This window comes from Medicago sativa, chromosome 1, assembly GCF_051527215.1.
Source record: "Medicago sativa cultivar Bolivia chromosome 1, Bolivia_mono, whole genome shotgun sequence".
Taxonomy (NCBI): Eukaryota; Viridiplantae; Streptophyta; class Magnoliopsida; order Fabales; family Fabaceae; genus Medicago; species Medicago sativa.
In genome coordinates, this window is record NC_140749.1 from 88,893,669 (window position 1) to 88,912,224 (window position 18,556).

At 31.6% G+C, this 18,556-nt stretch overlaps 1 protein-coding gene across 5 annotated transcripts; it reads left to right on the plus strand.

The window, feature by feature from the left end:
- The first annotated feature begins 10,189 nt into the window (after positions 1–10,189).
- NPY2 (Phototropic-responsive NPH3 family protein) lies at positions 10,190–15,830 on the plus strand. Of its 5 annotated transcripts, XM_085740334.1 has the most exons (6): positions 10,275–10,437; positions 11,233–11,315; positions 11,911–12,072; positions 13,026–13,095; positions 13,666–14,841; positions 15,001–15,830. In XM_085740334.1, the coding sequence occupies exons 3-6, from the start codon at positions 12,008–12,010 to the stop codon at positions 15,565–15,567; spliced, it is 1,878 nt and encodes a 625-aa protein (XP_085596460.1). In that variant the 5' UTR covers positions 10,275–10,437; positions 11,233–11,315; positions 11,911–12,007; the 3' UTR covers positions 15,568–15,830. The 5 variants fall into 5 exon arrangements, with proteins under 5 accessions (XP_085596458.1, XP_085596461.1, XP_085596459.1 ...); XM_085740332.1 differs by lacking the exon at positions 11,233–11,315 and having other exon boundaries at positions 10,190–10,437; XM_085740335.1 differs by lacking the exon at positions 11,233–11,315 and having other exon boundaries at positions 10,227–10,595.
- Positions 15,831–18,556: the final 2,726 nt, after the last annotated feature.

The window sequence follows — 18,556 nt, forward strand, 5'->3', positions numbered from 1 at the left end:
TATAGTTTACAACACTTGCATATCTTCATGGTTACATCTTTAAGGTAAATTTAATACATCTGGTATAAAATATTTTGCAAATTAATCTAAATTTGAAAGAAGACTATCACATAACTCTGTCTATGCCTTCCATCTCAAAGAATTTAACAGATGCTATATGGCAATGCTTAATATACTTTCTTTTTAATCAATATATTCGATGCATGACTGTTTTTTAAGAATTAATAACCGCATTTTGGTATGAGCATGCATTGCAATTGAAGATTTCGATCAACTTGAACGGCAAAAAAGAAATGTAAACTACACTAAGATCAATTGGGGGACAAAAAAACCCCAACGCATCAACCGATAAAAAAGACTCATCTAAGAGCAACTCCAACGCTAGTTCTACACATTGTTCTTGAGAGAATGAAATAGTGGTAACAGGGGATTTGGAAGATAAGGGGTAGTTTATCCTACAATGAAAAGAAACAAATATCAATTTTTTTAATTAATTTATGTTTTTTGTGTGCTATTGTTAGATTAAATAATATGAGTAAAAATCAATGTTACCGTTTTAATTGCAAGGAGACTTGGTGGAACATATTTGATCACATTTCTGAATGATAATAATGAAAATTAATTTTTCGCTTTTTTTATGTATTTCTATTTGGTTTAACTTGTTCTCAATAAATTATGTATTTCTTTTCATAATTAGATTATAAATGTATTTTTTCGTTATTTAATATTTTTAGAAAAAAAATATAAATAAGTATTTTAATGGAAAAATATTAAAATAAAAAAGAAATATGTGGGGTCAATTGTAGGACCCTATAATGTAAGTTAAGAACACAAATATTGTTCTTTGCATTGAAGTAAAAATGAAAGAATGTTCTTAATACATATGTGGCATCTTTGGACCCCACCAAAATGCTTTAAGAACACAAATAGAGTTATAGCATTGTAGATGCTCTAAGTGAGTGTTTGAATTGAAGTTTGCATCATGTTTCTCACTTCCCAATGCACTTTTGATGTGATTTTTACAAAGTCGAAACTGCTAGCTTTTATGTAAACGTAAACGTGGGTTTGGTGGGTTTCCACCGCTATTCCAAACACACTATAAGTCGGATAAGACTCATAAAAACAAATAGATGTATGCAAGGAACAACCAAGGCTGCACCCACGATACTCCAATTCTTATTATTGTTGAGAATATTTGCAACCAAAAGCGTATGTTTAGAGGGAGAGAAAGAAGGAGGAAAAACAGCTCACCGTAACAATTATTATTATTTAAGAGTTAATATTTTGGGTAATTCTTTGAGTCAACATACCTTTTGTCATACACACGGAAAATTCTAACATATGCACAACCCCAAATCAATTTTATTTAGTCACACACTCACAAATGAAAAAAAATAAAAGAGAAGATTTAAATGATGTGACTAAATAATTTGTCTTTTAATTTTTTACTTTTGTGTGTATGTGCCCAAATAAATTTGATTTAGGTTTGTGTCCACGTAAGAATTGTTCCATACACACAGTTTCCTCATAAATGTAATGTGATACACTGATATGATTTTGACGCACAAGTGATCAATATGATGCGAGTGGGTGCAAGGTGGTACTAAGGTACATGTACCCGCATCATTGCATGCTCATTTTTGTAGTAATTTGCAATCTTATTATGTATAATTTTCTTTTGGTCAATGAGTATTGATAGCTAAAAAAAACTAGTGATTACATTATGTTTAAAAAACTACCCGCTACAAGGTAAGTATAAAATTACTGTAAAATTCTACAACTACATCACATAAGATTTGCTCCTGACTCGTGACTCCTACATCTAACATATCATGTCTCATGGTAACATAGTCTAACCAAGAATTAATATCCACAAAAGCACCACTGGAGCTCACAAAGGAGAGACCGTGAGACAACACCAGAAGATGAAAGTTTTAGAATTAAGCCCTTGGACTAGCATCTAGCTCTGAACCTGCACCACAAAGCTTGGACTCCACACCTCTCTTATTATGTATACATATAGCGTGGATTTTCACCCAATTGGTTTGTTGTGGTTATACTTTGCAGGTGTCTAATGAGTCTCTTATGCATTTTTATCCAAAGTGATCCACTTCTACTGAAAATATGCAAAGAAAACATGCAGATTTATTTCGTCACTAAGTTTTTATATAACTAGAAATAAATGTTCTAAAAGAAACATTGTTGTATTTTAATTGGGCTTCAATGATTTTTTTTCCCTGGCGTAAGGGGTATGAATCTACTAGGAAAATTGATGTTTACACTAAAAATATTTGCTATCACACATCTAGAAATGACCAAAATACCTCCAACGATGGTTAACTACCGTTCGCTCCAAAGAGAAAAATTAAACAGCGAACCACAGTTGATTGTAGTTAGACGTATTGAAGATCATTTTCAGGTATATGATAGCAGGCTTTGAAGTCTTAAGAGCAATGTTCATCTACTATAATTGATAAAAGGGCCATGCCCAAGGGAAAATGCCTTACAAAACTCATGGGAAAATTGCTTTTCTCACATACCCAATTGCTTTCTGATACTAGTAAAAGACCATTATACCTCTTGCTGCAGTTAACTCCGGCCGACTCTTAAATTGGGAATCTGGCGCAGTTAACTGCCATATTTGAGAGTATAATAATATTTTACTAATGTGGGAGAGTAATTGAGTAAGTGAGAAAAGCAATTGTCAACCCAGGGTCAGTCAAAGCTAAGCCCATTTCAATGTGATGCCCACGTTTATTCTACATTGTATTGTTGATAGAAATACACCCATACTTATTGGTTATACTTCCTCATTTTATTAAATTTCTTAAACTATCACTACAATCGTAAATTGATTCATTTAGGGCGTGTTTGGTTGTGAGAAGAAAGTGAGAAGAGAGAAATAGGTGAGAGAGAGTGTGAAAAGAGAGAAATAGAGTAGATTTGATGAGTTGTTTGATATAAGAGAAAGAAAAGAGAAATAGAAGAGAAAGAAGTGTGTTTAGATTTTAAAAAGACAAAAATATCCTTGCATTTAAAATTGATTGATTTTTTATTTTAACATAACTTAATTTTTAATTTTGTTATAATTTACATAATTAATTTAATTATTATTTTAGTAATAATACATATCATTTACAATATTTTTTTTGTGCAAAATAATTCATATAGTAGTTTTTGTTATTATTATTTCATATTCTTATACACATTCAATTTGACTTATTTTCTGTAAATAAATGTTTTTTTAATTCAACTTTACTGATTTGAAATGATAATAACTAGGGCTTATATTAACAAAATGTATGGATTCGTTTTGATCAACAATTAAAAAAAACTTACACTTACCAACAAAAAAGATAAAACACTCACGTAGTAAGTTGGTAGATTTGCACCGCATAAATTGAAAACAAGAAAACAAAAGGCTAAAACTGGAAAAGTAATGATATTATTTATTTCAACTTTACTGATTTGAAATGATAATAACTAGGGCTTATATTAACAAAATGTATGGATTCGTTTTGATCAACAATTAAAAAAAACTTACACTTACCAACAAAAAAGATAAAACACTCACGTAGTAAGTTGGTAGATTTGCACCGCATAAATTGAAAACAAGAAAACAAAAGGCTAAAAATGGAAAAGTAATGATATTATTTATCTCTCTCGTGTTTCTCTGCTATTTTGGAGAGATGAAAAAAAGTGTGGGTCCCAGCCCATTTTAATCTATCGTCCCAATTTCTCTGATGCTCCAAACTGCAGAAAGGAAGCATTTCTCTCCAACTTCTCTCGTCCATATCTCTCTCTCATCTTCTTCTCTTCTTCCAAACAAGCCATTAGAGTGAACATTTTGTTTTATAAAATTTGTACGTTTTCAAATCGTAAATATATTTTATTAAAAAAATAAATCGTTAACATATTTAGTTATAGTTTGTGTATTTATTTATAATATCATAAATAGGGTTATTTATAATATTTATGAATCCACATAAATTGTTGTTTTCTCGGAGTACTAAGAGGATGTGGGTGCGCTCATGTGGTGTCATGTAAGAGGAAGAAAAAATATGGAGTATTTCACCTTGAAAACAACGACACATCTAAATTGACCTTCTTTTAGAATGGGTGCTCGTTTGGCGTGGTGTTAAACACTCAATATCAACCTAGAGAGACAATGATAATAATACTCAAGGTCAGTGGAGATAAAAACACTCATGGTCAGTCTTAGAGGTGGATGTACACTTTGAAAGGTGAGGTAGAAAAAGCTCAACTTAAGGAGGAGTTTTTCCTTAGTGGGACTAGGATGAGACACCAATTAATGGTGGCACTAGTATAGCTAGGGAGACCCTTTGTGTCTTGCTCTTAGGGAGAGCAAGTAATTCTTCAAGAGGTCAAAGATGCGCACTTCAAAGGTTGAAGAGGATATGATATATTTTGTGGAATTACCTCATAAAGCTAAAGGTAATTAGAGGCAAGTGAATATCGAGGAGAATGGAAATGATCACTTTGGAGGTGGAAGAGGTTATGGTGAAGCCACTTAAAAGGCATAAGGTAGTTTGACACAAAATTTTCAGGAAGGCGGAATAAGTTTTGAGGTTTGTAGAGGTAAAAGTTAAATCTTGCGGGACTACAAAATATAGAAAGACAAACAATAAGGTGGTCAATGGTTAAAGGGACATCATTATTGATTTAAAGGCAAGATGGAGAATTTTCGAAAAGTACCTGAAAATCAGTTTTCTGGTCATTCTGCCAGTTCACGCCCAGGCACAAAATTTTGTGCCCAAACACATGTGCAGTCAGGTCTATAAAACGACAATTTTATTACAATTTTGAGTGAGAGGTGTGAGACAAACTAGGATTTATCTAAAAGGGTTCTTAGGAGTTGAACCGCTAAGAATTCAGTACTTTTAGAATGTACTCTATGGTTTTTTGAAGGAAGGAATGTACTCTATGGTTTTTAGAAGGAAGGATATACTCTATGGTTGGAAAACAATTTAAACACATTTGAAGTAAAATATTCATGTAAATAGTAGAAATTAGAGTTGCTAGTGTTAAAACCGATTTCTTGTAAAAAATTTGTTTCTCTTTGTAAGAAACTCATTGATAGTGAATTTATGAGATTTTTCTCTTTCATTCCTAAGTCAAATTTGAGTCGAACATGATGAACAAATATTATTGTGTTTTTTCTTCTTCTCCTTTGTCATATTTTATTGTTTGCGCTTGTTTAATCACTTTAATCACTAATTTTGCTTTATATATCAAAATATTGGTGTAAGTTTTATATGAATTCACAACGGTATCAACTTTAAAGATGATAGTCATGATATCATTTAATGTGAGAGACCTATATGCTTAAACATTTTGAAACAATCCGAGTTGTTCAACTCTATTTGCATTCTTTTAACTCCACAACTACAAGTGTATATTTCCCTAAAAAAAAAAAAAAAAAACTACAACTGTATATTTTTATAATTTATATTATGCTATAAATCTCTTCCAATTAATGGATGAACGTAATGCCAAATCTATTTTACATAGGTAATGCCAAATCTATTTTACGTATGTTTTTAATTGTGAGATTTAAATCTTAAGATTTTTTTCTATACATAAAGTATATGCTATTTAACATTTATAATTATGTGCTATAATTGTTCTTTTTAAAATCTTTTTACTGATTGGTGCAAACATGTAATTGTAAGCCATGTGAACTCCGGTACTCATAGAAATCAATTAAATTTCCGTACAAATTTCTCTATCTGGCTAGTTTGTACACGATGAATTCCAAATGCAATGACTATTTTAATTAGTCTAACAGGGAATCAATAGTACCATTTGCTAGCTAAGATATCACTGGTTTATGCACAAAATCTGTAGCATTAAACCATTACTGGATTCTCGCACTCCAGTATGATTACACTGTCCCTCCACCCCACAAATCCCTTTCTCTATGGGCAGAAAACTAGAGCAGATTGAAATTTTCTAAACATTACTGCTAGAAATCAAGATATTATTCTTTAGTTTATTTAGTCTAAACATTACTGTCTCAAAGAGATAGCTTTTGGCAAATATAGTCAATATTAAGGTCAAAGTCAATGCTTTCAAATAAAAGTATATCGAACCGTGAGATTTTCAAATCACATAGTTCAATCGGTTGAACTACGGCTGAATTGAATGATTAGTAGATAAACATAAAAGTAAAAAAATATATTAAAAAATCAGTTGAATCACACACGTTCTATTTGATTCAACCAAACAATTTAAAATCAGGAACCAAACCAATTGTCATACTGATTGATTCTCGGTTCATAAGACAATTTGATCCAATTTTTTAAAGCATCGATTGAAATTCATGTATAGAGGCATCCTTTTTTCTACAACTACGTACTCTTTTAACATGGTTATATTTTTTGAGATGTTAATGGTTAAAATTAGGTAATGTTGGGCACTTTTTGGTATAAGCCGTTGACTAACTTCCTTGTTAGGGGAATATGACTAGAAAGAATACATACGATGTGTTTGGACAAGTTTATCTAGACACCATCTTTGAATTTGAACCAGCTTAATTAGTCTCAAAGTTAAAGGAATCAAGTGCTAATGAAGGAATATACCAAAATAAAAATATTTCAAGGTGTGGAATATTTCCATATACAGTCAGCACCATGTGTAAGATCAGTTTAGTTTAGGCACCTTCTCAAGACTTTAGTGAAAACATGCATAAAAATGGGGACCTGAACATGTGCATGAGTGAAAGTTATTGTTTAAAGAAATGTAGCACTATTATTGGGATGTGTTCAAATGGGAATATGATATATTCTTTGGTGGTTCTAATATCTATGATATACAATCTGCTTCAATGTGTATGTTGGATGGGTAAGGATTTTTTAGCATTTTTTGTCAACAGGTTGAAGCAGTGTAAATTAAGATGTTGGACTCAACAAATTAGTACACGAATAATCAATTATCACTGAAAAGTTTTCTTATAGTTTAAAATGTCAATTTGTTGACTCAACTTTTCAACATTTTTTACTTTTATATATCCAATCTGAATAATTCTCTGACATTTTAACGTTATTGCAATACCGTTGGCTTTAAAATTTAAACAATTTAAAGGTTCACTTCCTTTGTTTTATGGAGAATGTTAACCGGTGCTCCCGGACATTGGTTAAGCACTAAATAAAGTAAGTTTTTATTAAAAAGTAATGTAATTATTACTCGATAAAAAATGACAGTTTATATTTCCAAGACAGAAATTCTATTTATAGATTCCTTAACCAGTGTCCGGGGATACCGGTTAACAATACCCTTAAAGTGTGTTTGGATGAGGTAATTTAAAGAATTTAAAATTCTAGGCAATTTACCTCAAAGTATTTGAATTCCCTCGTAACATTACATTTCTTCAACATTACATTACATTTCCCCATCCAAACAATGGAATTCACCTCAAAATATTTGAATTCCCTCATAACATTACATTTCCTCAAAATATTCCCCGATTCAAACACACTCTTAGTTTTATATAATTACAGGATCAATTTCCTTGGTAGCATAGAGATTGCATTATTACATTTTTAAGTAACGTTGGGACTTATCACCCTTTCAAGTGACACAAATCATTAGCAACATGATCATGATAAAGGTGTGATGGAACTCAAGTAATCTTTGCATAGTGATAGTGCATCACAGTTTAAGGATTTCCTTTAAAAAGTTGGGGATTTTATCCAATATACACGTCGGTGAAGTTTAATGCCATCGACACAATTACATGTTTTTAACTTTACACATTTTAACCTAAAATAAATGAATACATAGTCAAATTATTTTCTAATCTCTCACTCTCTCACTCTCTCACTCTCTCACCAATTTAGTTTTAAACTATTACAATCAACTTTAAGTCCCCATCCTTCAAAAAAAGAAAATTATAAGTCCCCAAACTAAGAAAAATATATCAATTTAGTCATTAAATTATTATGATAAACAACCAATTTTGTAAATTGAAGGACTAAATAGTTGGATGAAGGAATCATTTAGGAAGTTTTTAGTTGATTTTAATAGTTTAATGATAAAGTTTGAGAGAATGATAGTTTAGAGACCATTTTGAGTCTTTATTTTAAAATAAGTAAACGGCGATCCTATTTATCCAAATATTATTATCATACACATATCATGAATATATCACACAAATCATTTACGAGTGTTGAATTTTCAATTTAGTGGAGAACATATATATGTTTTTTTTTTTTTGAAGGAAGAGAACATATATATGTAACAAGTTTCATATTGAATAGATAAAAATGTTCAATATGGTACTTAAGTCATAGAGATCTTTCATTTAATGAATTAGTATTTTAATTTGAGCTCTTAACAAGTATCATATTTTCGTGATATGTATCTTATTTCCGTGACAACTAGCGTATTTTCAAAAATAAAATCTAAAGTATTTTAATGGAAACCCGATGTTGAAAATAGGTGTTTATGTTTATTTTCCCAGATGAATATTCAACAAAAAACTATATTTGAGTCCTTTAACTTAATTTAAAATTATAAAACTAAATATTTGAGTTCTTCAACTTAATTTAAATATTTATGGTGTCTTTTATCTTTTGTTTTTCAGTATCAAATGAATGTTTCGTCTTCAAAAGTGTTTACATTGTCAGACAAACTTTCTTTCTTAGCCCACTTCTACAAATTTGTGTGTATGATAATTGAATGATATACTATAAGAATGTTTAACTAAAAATATTATGTTAATTTTGATGGATTGGATATTGTACTCGTAATTATAATATAATTTAGATGTTATATTGATGAATTGAATATAAAATTTACAATGATCAATTCAAAACTTGTTAATTTATCATAAAAAAAATTGTTAACCATGGGCAGACACTCTGGGTTAAAAAAAAATTTACAATGTTACTTTTTCCTAAAAATAAAGTATTCTTTTCCCTTTATCTTTTACCAAAAACGTATTTTCGTCCTTTGTTTTATTTCTAACATATTTTGATTATCTATCTTTTTAAAAAGATTCACATTTTCTTAAAAAAAAAAAAAAAAGATTCACGTGTTAGTACTTTAGTCATAAATCATAACATAAGTTAACAAAAGTTTAATACATGACAATTACCGCTTTAACACAAACACATGTGGTATACAAGAGGAAAAAACGACGTTTTTTTAGGAATAATGGGAACGAATGCTGAAAATGAAAATAATAACATAAGTGTTTGAAGAAGATTTTGTTGGGATGCATTTAAAGAAGAACGATTTGTTGTGACGCCTTTAAAAAAGATTAAATTGTTACAACATGTGTGACAAGCTAGAAACCATGGGAGTTTAATTTTTTTTTTCTTCTAACGTTTGGACAACACAAGAACAAACTTGATTTTTCTTAAAAAGATAAAAAAATGTTCAAAATAAGATAAAGAACCAAAACGCATTTTTGGTAAAAGGTAAAGTATCAAAAGTATATTTAATGCTTTAATCCTTAAATTTGTTTGTTTCATTTTGATCATTTTTGAATTTCAAACTTAAGATTTTTAAGTGTTTTCTTTGGCTTTTTCACTTGAATTTATCAAATACTATCTGTTTTTTCATTCTCTTCAACGAGTCAAACAGTTAATAAAAAAAATGTGATCACATGATAAACATTAGATAGAGTCGGATGAAAAAGTTACAGAAAAAACTAAATTTTCTATCACGTGTAACTTAAAAAACCAAAATGAAACAAAAACAAATTAATGAAAAGACCAAAAAAAAGTCTAAAAAAAACTCAAAAAGAACAAAAGTATAATTTAAAAAAGGGAAATTAGTCACTTTAGTCCCTGAATGGGAGAAGATTCGTCACTTTAATCGCTGAATGAAGAGAAATTGCAAAACAGTCCCTATATGGTCAATTTCAGGGACTAAAGTGACTAACGGAATCTATATTCAGGGACTAAATTGACTAACGAAGTTTGCATTCAGGGACTAAATTGACTAACAAAGTCTACATTCAGGGACTATTTTGCAATTTATCTGCATTCAGGGACTAAAGTGACGAATCCCTTCCGATTCAGGGACTAAAGTGACTAATTCCCCTTTAAAAAACAACCTATAGGCATAGTTGAAAAGAAATCAAAAGAAATGGAATTATCCTAATATAGTTAGTTGTGATTTTGTGGGGATACAAAGCAAAAATTGCTTTTGCCAACTGTCCACTTATGAAAAAGACATGAGTAGTGATGATGAAAATGAAAAAATGGTAAAGAGAAGTAGTAACTAGTTTGCATTGCAGCACACAGCACACTATACACTATACTATGGTCTATTCTATATCCTATGCTTCTCTCTTTTATTTGATCTCAACTGAACCAAACCAACCAAGACATTAATTACCTTGATTTAATTTGCATATCAAAAAGCAACCTCAAATGTCAGTTTTGGCGTGCATATCTTAACAACGTGGTATGTATTGTTAACAACTGTGTGTGTGTGTGTCTTGTTTTGTGCATACCATCCCAGAAATTCAATGTTGTGGTACAAACTTTCTCATCTAAAATTAAAGACACTAATGTATTAGGAAAGTGTACCTTAGCAAGCAACAACAACAAAAGAAAAAAGTGGTAACGTTGAATGCTGCACCCATTATAAAACATTTCTTAACTGTTTTGTTTTTTGTGTATGGAATATTTTTGCTGTTCTCTCTTCACCCTTCTTCTGGTTTACCTGAAAGCTTAAAACTTTATTACACTGTCATAGCAACTACTGTTCAGCATTTCTAGTAAACTCCATGTTTGTGTAAGATCTTTACTTTCTTAATGGTTGTGCTGTTAATGTGATTTTTTGTTTTTCTCTTAGTAATGGTCTTTTCATCTCTAAATTTGAAAAGGGTATGTGTATTTTTTTAGGTTTTTTTAAACAATGACTCAAATGGGTTATGCGTGTAGTTTTTTATATTGTGATGAGTTGGGAAAAAAATTGAGTCTTGGGTGGTGTTGGTGTTTACACGGAGAGTGATTTTGGGTAGTGGATCTAAAGCATATTTTTCTACATGTGTGGTTGAGATTTTAACACCACATAGTATAAAGTTATGATCTTGCCTAACATTATTTTACTAGATTTTTGTTTGTTACATTCTGGTGGATTCTTCAGATTTTCAGTTTGAGTTTTGTTTTTATATTATTGCAACTTGTTGATGTATGATTGTTCATTAATTAACATATTCGTGATCTTGTTCATTTATTCCATACTTGGCAAAAGATTCTTGTTGTCTACAGTTTTGGTGGTTTTTTTCAACTCATACCAAGATGCTGTTTTCAGTTGCAGGTTTTCAAACTTCAACGGTAAAGAAAATAATTGAAAAAAAAAAATAAAACATTTAGAGATATAGTATATAAATATAGATAGATAGATAGATAGATATACACATGTTGGATTTGGAACTTGAAGCTTTTAAAAGTGTTGGTGGTATGGTATGAATCTTAAAAAAGAAAAACAAAGAAACAGTGTAATCAGATAGTGAAGGATAAAGAAATAAAGAAAAGTGAGGTGGAGTCAGATTTGTGTCTCTGGTTTTAGAATTGTTTAGTGTTAGTACTCTGTTGGCTATGTTCCCTGAGCTGATTCGGTGCGCCCGGACTCCGTGGCCTTTGCCGCCGACCAAGGAAACAATCTCTTGTTAGAGTCTCTTACCATTTAAGAGAACCTTTGCTTAAAAAATTGGGATAATCCCAATCTAGACCACTTATCTTTCTCTATCTTTTATAATAACCTTCTGCCTTGTTTGCTGTCAAGATTCCGTTATACTTTTCAGTATTTAACCTTGTTGCCTTTAGAAACTTTTCTTTTCTCTCTTAAAGCCAAGAAACTTGGATATACATTTCAGTGTTAGCTGGTGTTGTCTTCTCATTCCTTTTTTGGGATATGTTTTATATGTAGGGATGTTTGAATTAGGAATCAGAGATTGAGTAGTAGTGAAGCTTTTTTTGTTTGAGTTACCATCTTCTTAGAGGAAAGTAGATCTTATATTGTCAAGATGAAGTTTATGAAACTTGGTTCCAAGCCAGATACATTTCAGACTGATGGGAACAACAATGTTAGGTAATATTATACAGTTATACATTTTCTATTAGTATAGACATTATTCTTAATTGTTAGTTTGCTAAAAAATTTGTTGTCATGAGAATTACTTGTTGATATGTTACTGTTTCAACTTTCCTTTGTTCCTAATATAAAGAAATTTGCATAAGAATGATATTCATTTTCCCAACAGTTTCTTTTAATATTTCTTCACTATTGGTGATAACTGAAAATTTTAAAAATTCCTACTAGTTTTGATTTCCGGTTTTCTACTTTATGCAATGCAATCTTTTAGGTGATTTTTAGTGATTAAGAAAATGGTTTCTGTTCAGTTCCTTTTTCGTCTTCCTTTTTTTGGTTGGCGATGACAAAATTAATCTTTCTGAAAGGTTTCCGCCTTCTATGTTCTTCATGACTATAATGCTTGATCTAAATGAAGGATACACAGATACATGCGGAGAAATGTAGGTCAAATATGAATGATAACTGTTATTGTTGCTGACCTGACTAGGACTTGTACATTCATATTGAAAATTAGTTATGTTTATATTTTGTCCTTCTATTTATCCATCAATTTTCCGTCAATGCTTAAATTACTATTTTTTTTAACTGATTTATCATAACACACTAGTGTTTATACATTATTTGTTGAAAATATTACTATGCTCTTGTACGACCGATGTAAAAGAACTTAACAACATTCACTTGCATTTTTTCTTTGAAGCTGTCTTTATTGGTTAGCGACTATATATCACAATGTCCATTATTACTTTTCAATTAGACTGTTTCAAATCCCTTTTCAAATATAGAAGATTGGGAAAGAAATTTAATTAAGAATAGCTATGCATTTATTTCTCAGTCATTCTTGATCTAGCCACCATTCTAGGGTTCTACTCTTTTTTTTATGTCTGTTATTCATTTTATGCACCCTCTTTTTAGATAGTTTGTTCTAACAAGATGCCTTTCATGTGCAGGTATGTTGCAAGTGAGTTGGCATCAGATATTATTGTTAGCATAGGGGATACAAAGTTTTACTTACACAAGGTATGCTCAAATCCTTCTACCAATGCCTAATAAATTTAATAGCAATTTGTGCAAAGTTACGGTTGATAAATACAACTCAGTTTTTATGTTCATTTCCCTTACACCACAATAAAAGGAATGAAATTTACATTTATCATCTTTTGCCTTTTGGATTTCAAGTATTTTTTTTCTTTCTATTTAATAGTTTCTATTTTTTTTGTTCCTTAACCTGTGCTGAAAAGCCATGTGATGATAAAATCCCAATGAAAAAAAATCCTAATAAATAAACTAATTGTTTACTCATCTGTGATATATAAGTGAATCATAATGCATGACCTTATTAAGGATCAGAAATGGAAAGGACTGTTATTAACCTAGTTGTCAAAATCTCAACTAAATGGGTAAGTTTCACGTGCAGTGAGTTTAAATTGGGTTAGATTTATGGAAAATCTGGTTTGGACAACCATTACTTGAAATTCATTGTCGGGTTGGGAAAGATTGCTTCATGTCATTCACAAATAAACAGCTAAATCAATTCAACTATAAGTGTTCATTTTATGTTACTGATACTCCAAATCTTTTTATTTGTAGTTTCCTCTCATATCAAAGAGTTCTCACTTACAGAAGTTGATCTCCCTCAATAATGAAGAAAACATCGACGAAATTCAAATTTCAGACATTCCTGGTGGTGCAAGTGCCTTTGAGATATGTGCTAAGTTTTGCTACGGCATGACTGTTACCCTCAATGCTTACAATGTGATTGCTACTAGGTGTGCAGCAGAGTATCTTGGAATGCATGAAAACATTGAGAAAGGAAACCTTCTTTTCAAGATTGATGTTTTCCTAAGCTCTAGCATTTTTCGTAGTTGGAAGGATTCCATTATCCTTCTTCAGACTACAAAGTCTTTGTCACCATTGGATGAGGAGCAAAAGGTTGTCAACCGTTGCATTGAATCTATAGCAAACAAGGCATGCGTCGATGTGTCTAAAGTTGACTGGTCTTACACATATAACCGAAAAAAGCTTCCGGAAGAAAATGGCTTTGAGTCCAACCAGAATGGAGTTAGAACTCGAAATGTGCCAAAAGACTGGTGGGTTGAAGATTTATGCGAACTTGAAGTTGACATGTACAAATCTGTTATAACAAATATCAAAACCAAGGAAATTCAATCTAATGATGTAATTGGTGAAGCCTTGAAAGCTTATGCTTACAGAAAGTTGCCAAATTTCAGCAAGGGTATGATCCCATGTGAGGATGTGTCAAAGCATCGGTTAATAGTTGAAACTATTGTGAAGTTGTTGCCTTCCGAGAAAGGCAGTGTTTCATGTAGGTTCTTAGTCAAGTTATTGAAAGCTGCGATTTTTGTAGAATCAGAAGATAAGATCAGAGATGTGCTAGTAAAGAGAATTGGTCAGCAACTAGAGGAGGCTTCGGTAAACGATATTTTGATTAAAGCACCAGATGGAGAGATTACAATGTATGATGTTGGTATAGTACAGAAAATTGTAAGGGAGTTTCTTATGAAAGATCACAATTCCGAGATTGAATTGGTTGGAGGTGGCGAACTTGAAGGGATAAGAAAGCCGGGGATTTTATCAGATGCCTCTAAGCTGATGGTTGCAAAACTCATAGATGGATACCTTGCTGAAATTGCGAAGGATCCTAATTTACCATTGTTGGATTTTGTTAATCTTGCTGAGTTAGTTTCTAGCATCTCTCGTCCGTCTCATGATGGCCTTTACAGGGCTATTGACACATATTTGAAGGTAAAATAAATTCTTTGATTCATTTTGCATAGTCCATTTTAAATTCAGTATAGAGAATGCTTTTACGTTGTTGTGTCTTAGTATGTTAAAATTTAAATTCTCTGGATATTATCGAATAATATTTTATCCGTTACACTAAAATGCTTTGAAACACTACAGGAGCACCCTGGTATCAGCAAAGGTGAAAAGAAGAGTATATGCCAGCTAATGGATTGCAGAAAGCTATCAGTTGATGCATCCTTGCATGCAGTGCAAAACGAGAGGCTACCGACACGTGTAATTGTGCAGGTACTACATTTCGAGCAGGTCAGAACCGCTGCGTCATCGGGTACTAGCACTCCAGACATAGCTAAAGGAATCAAAGACCTGAGCATTGGGTCCAACGGTAGCTCAAGGTCGGGAACAACTAATCCGGAATATGACACGGATGGTGCGGGGACAGCTGAGGAATTAAAGGCATTAAGAAAGGAACTTGCATCGTTGAGACAAAGCAACGGAGTTGGAAACAGTTTCAAAGATGGAGATGCTAAACCAAACATGGATAAGGCTGTTATTGGAAAAATGAAAGGGTTGTTGAAGTCAAAGAAGTCTTTCATTAAGCTATGGGCAAGCAAAGGAGGACATGGAGAAAATAGTGGCTCAGATTCATCTGAGAGTATCGGCTCTGTTAACCCTGAAGAAGTTAAATCTACACCATCCAGAAATAGGAGGAATTCAGTTTCCTAAAAGTAGCTATTGGTTCATTTTCTTGTCTTTTCTGCTAATGTTTCTTTTCTTTCTTTTTTTGGGTTAGTTTCTTTATGTCAAGAGGACCTCAAAACTGGTGGTTTATCTCTTTCTAAATTAAGTTAAAGTATATATAGTTTAAAATAGGAGAATTGTGAAGAATGCAACTCATGTAGTAAAACCTTGGCATCTTTCCTATCAAAGTAGTTGTTTACTTATCAATAGATTAATGAAAAGTACTGAAGGAGATGATTTTACTCATATATTAGGGATTTATTTTGCTGGTACCCGAGTGATACACTGATGGTGTAACGAGTTATAAGATTTGAATTAATAATAAATGAGTAAATGTTAAGATGAAAACTTTATTTCCTCAAAAAAATAAAAAGATGAAAACTTCATAATTTGTTTTGTTATGTACATGTAATCATGTATGTGTATGATCTTAACCTATAAACTTGTAGTCAAACTTGAGATACTACGTACAAGTTTTGGTTGCATCTTACATTTATATATCATTGTTTGCACCCATTATTTTATTATAATAATTATTTCTTTTATCATGTTATTTTATTATACTTTTTTGTTATGCTTTTTTGTTATACTTTATTTAAACATTTAAAAATACAAGAGAATGAATTCGATTGGAAGAGTGTTAGGGTCATACAACCCAATTCCCTCACAAACATACAGAAGTCTAAAACAAAAATAAATAACAAGCTCTTTTTACCCCTTCAGCAAGAAATAGCTCTGCTAATCAATACTGAGAGATCGTGAGCCGCATTAACTCTCGGTGTCCAAGAATTCACGAGGGAGAGTCATAGATGGTAGGACGAGCACAAGCACTGGCGTAAGGAGGATGCGCAGCGCAAATGAGTCATTTAAGCATGTTGGATTTGAAGTGTGAGTGGTTAAGTTTCACGTCGTTTATGAATGAGTAAAATCATCTCCCTCTCTTGTGATCTTGGAGCATCATGCATGTCGTTTCTTTTCCGTGTACCCCAAACTCTCCAACAATGCATAATCCTACCCTAAGCTAAAAAACAAGCCATGCACACACACAATCCCACCAAAAAATTGTCACATCAAGCACAAAACAATGTTGCGGATCCTAGAATTGTGCGATTCGACGATCCAACTCGCGATCTTGACTACCATGCCTATAACTATTGCTCTTTGCTTTTTTAAGAGAATCATTTTGAAGTAAAGCTATAGTTTGTATTTCAAAAATAAAAATAAAGCTATAGATGGAAGATATGTAGAGTTGCTATGTGAAATGCAAGTGTGTCCAAATATATATGGTTAATGATTTGGACACACATCAAAATACATATTATTTATGAGAAATTCTTTTATAGTCACAAACACAATTGAACAGTGCTTGGGCACACACACATTAAAATATTTTTTTTAATAATGAAAAAGAAATTGATAATAAAATGATTTAGTATATCAAGGAATAGCTTTTTTTTATGTGTGTGTGACCAAACACTATTTATTTGTGTTTGTGCTGCATATACTTTAATTTAACGGTCACTGGACATTCTTTGTAGATTCATTTTCTTTTGTTTATTTTTCGCAATTGTAGAGAGGAATCAGTGTAAGTGTAATCCAAAATGAGACTTCTAGTTCTAAAACTAAAACAAACAGCGTGAACCAAAGGGAAAAACAAAACAAATCAATTGCTCTGTACCAATAGAACAGTGACAAGATGCAGGTGAGTGCATCTGAAATTGTAATTTAACTATCCCATTTGTTTACTGTTTCTAGCAAACACAAAAAGAAACAAAATTGGTCCACTAAAATCCACATAATCATGCTTTAAAATTCACGTCACAAACATTGATAATTACTGCCAATCCGGCACCCATTAACCACATACCAACTTTTCTAGGGTGGATTATTTATCAATATAGTAGTACTATAGTACTAGTAATATTAATTAAATCAAGGTTACTACTCCTAGTCCTAGGACCACGAAACTGTGCCGCGGCAGAAAGTTTAATAAACCTTTTAGTAGTAAGTATTAATAATAATGGATCAAATAGTAATTGCTGAGGTATGTAACATTTAATAATCTACCTGTTAACTTCAGTTGTAACTACTTTGTTTCTTTCACAAGGTGTTTGATCAGCTTCATTGGAGCTAAACCAAAATCTAAAATCAAGATTTTGCGTTTATTACAAAGGAGTGTGAATGTTTAAATCGAAGCCGTGAGAGTGAGATTATTTACTATAGACAAAACTGTGATGAAGATAGCAAAATTGAAACACATTATTTCTTTCTGATTGTTATTTTTATACAAATAAAATCTAATATACGTGTCTCATAAAAAGTGTATAAATTTTTTACTACTAGACTAGTTATAAAATTATGTCTTCCTGATTTTCTTTTTGAAACAGTACATTATTTCTGATAAAATGGCCCAACCTCATTAATCTGTCTTCCTAACGCATTGAAGGGACACAGAATACAGATTCTGTGATTATAAAAAAAGAAGATACACCAATAATTGTCCTTGCATTTCACAAACTAATTTTGAACTGTATAGAGCCTAATCAAACTTAATTAAAAGTATTACTGGGGTTATAATGGGTCCAGATTTCCAATTTAAATATACAAAAAAAAAAAAAATTAATACTATACCACTTGGTAGAGTCACCTTTAACTACATATAAGTTAATGCATTGCATATTACGTCAAAGTTTCAAATGCACAAGTTTATCCTAAATGGAATCCCATTCTCCACAAACATTAATTTTGTTGGAATTGGAAATAGCTTTGTTCATATGAACGAAGATGTGGTCCATTATGGATAAGGAAAATGTTAACTAGTGCCCTCCGGACACTGGTTAAGGAAACTAAATATAGTACAAGTAACTTGGAACTTGTGTAGTCAAAGTTTAGAAAGTGTAAATAATAATGTTTTCAATGCAAATATTTTCTTTTTTGTTTCCTTAACTAGTGCCCCGGGACAACCGGTTAACAA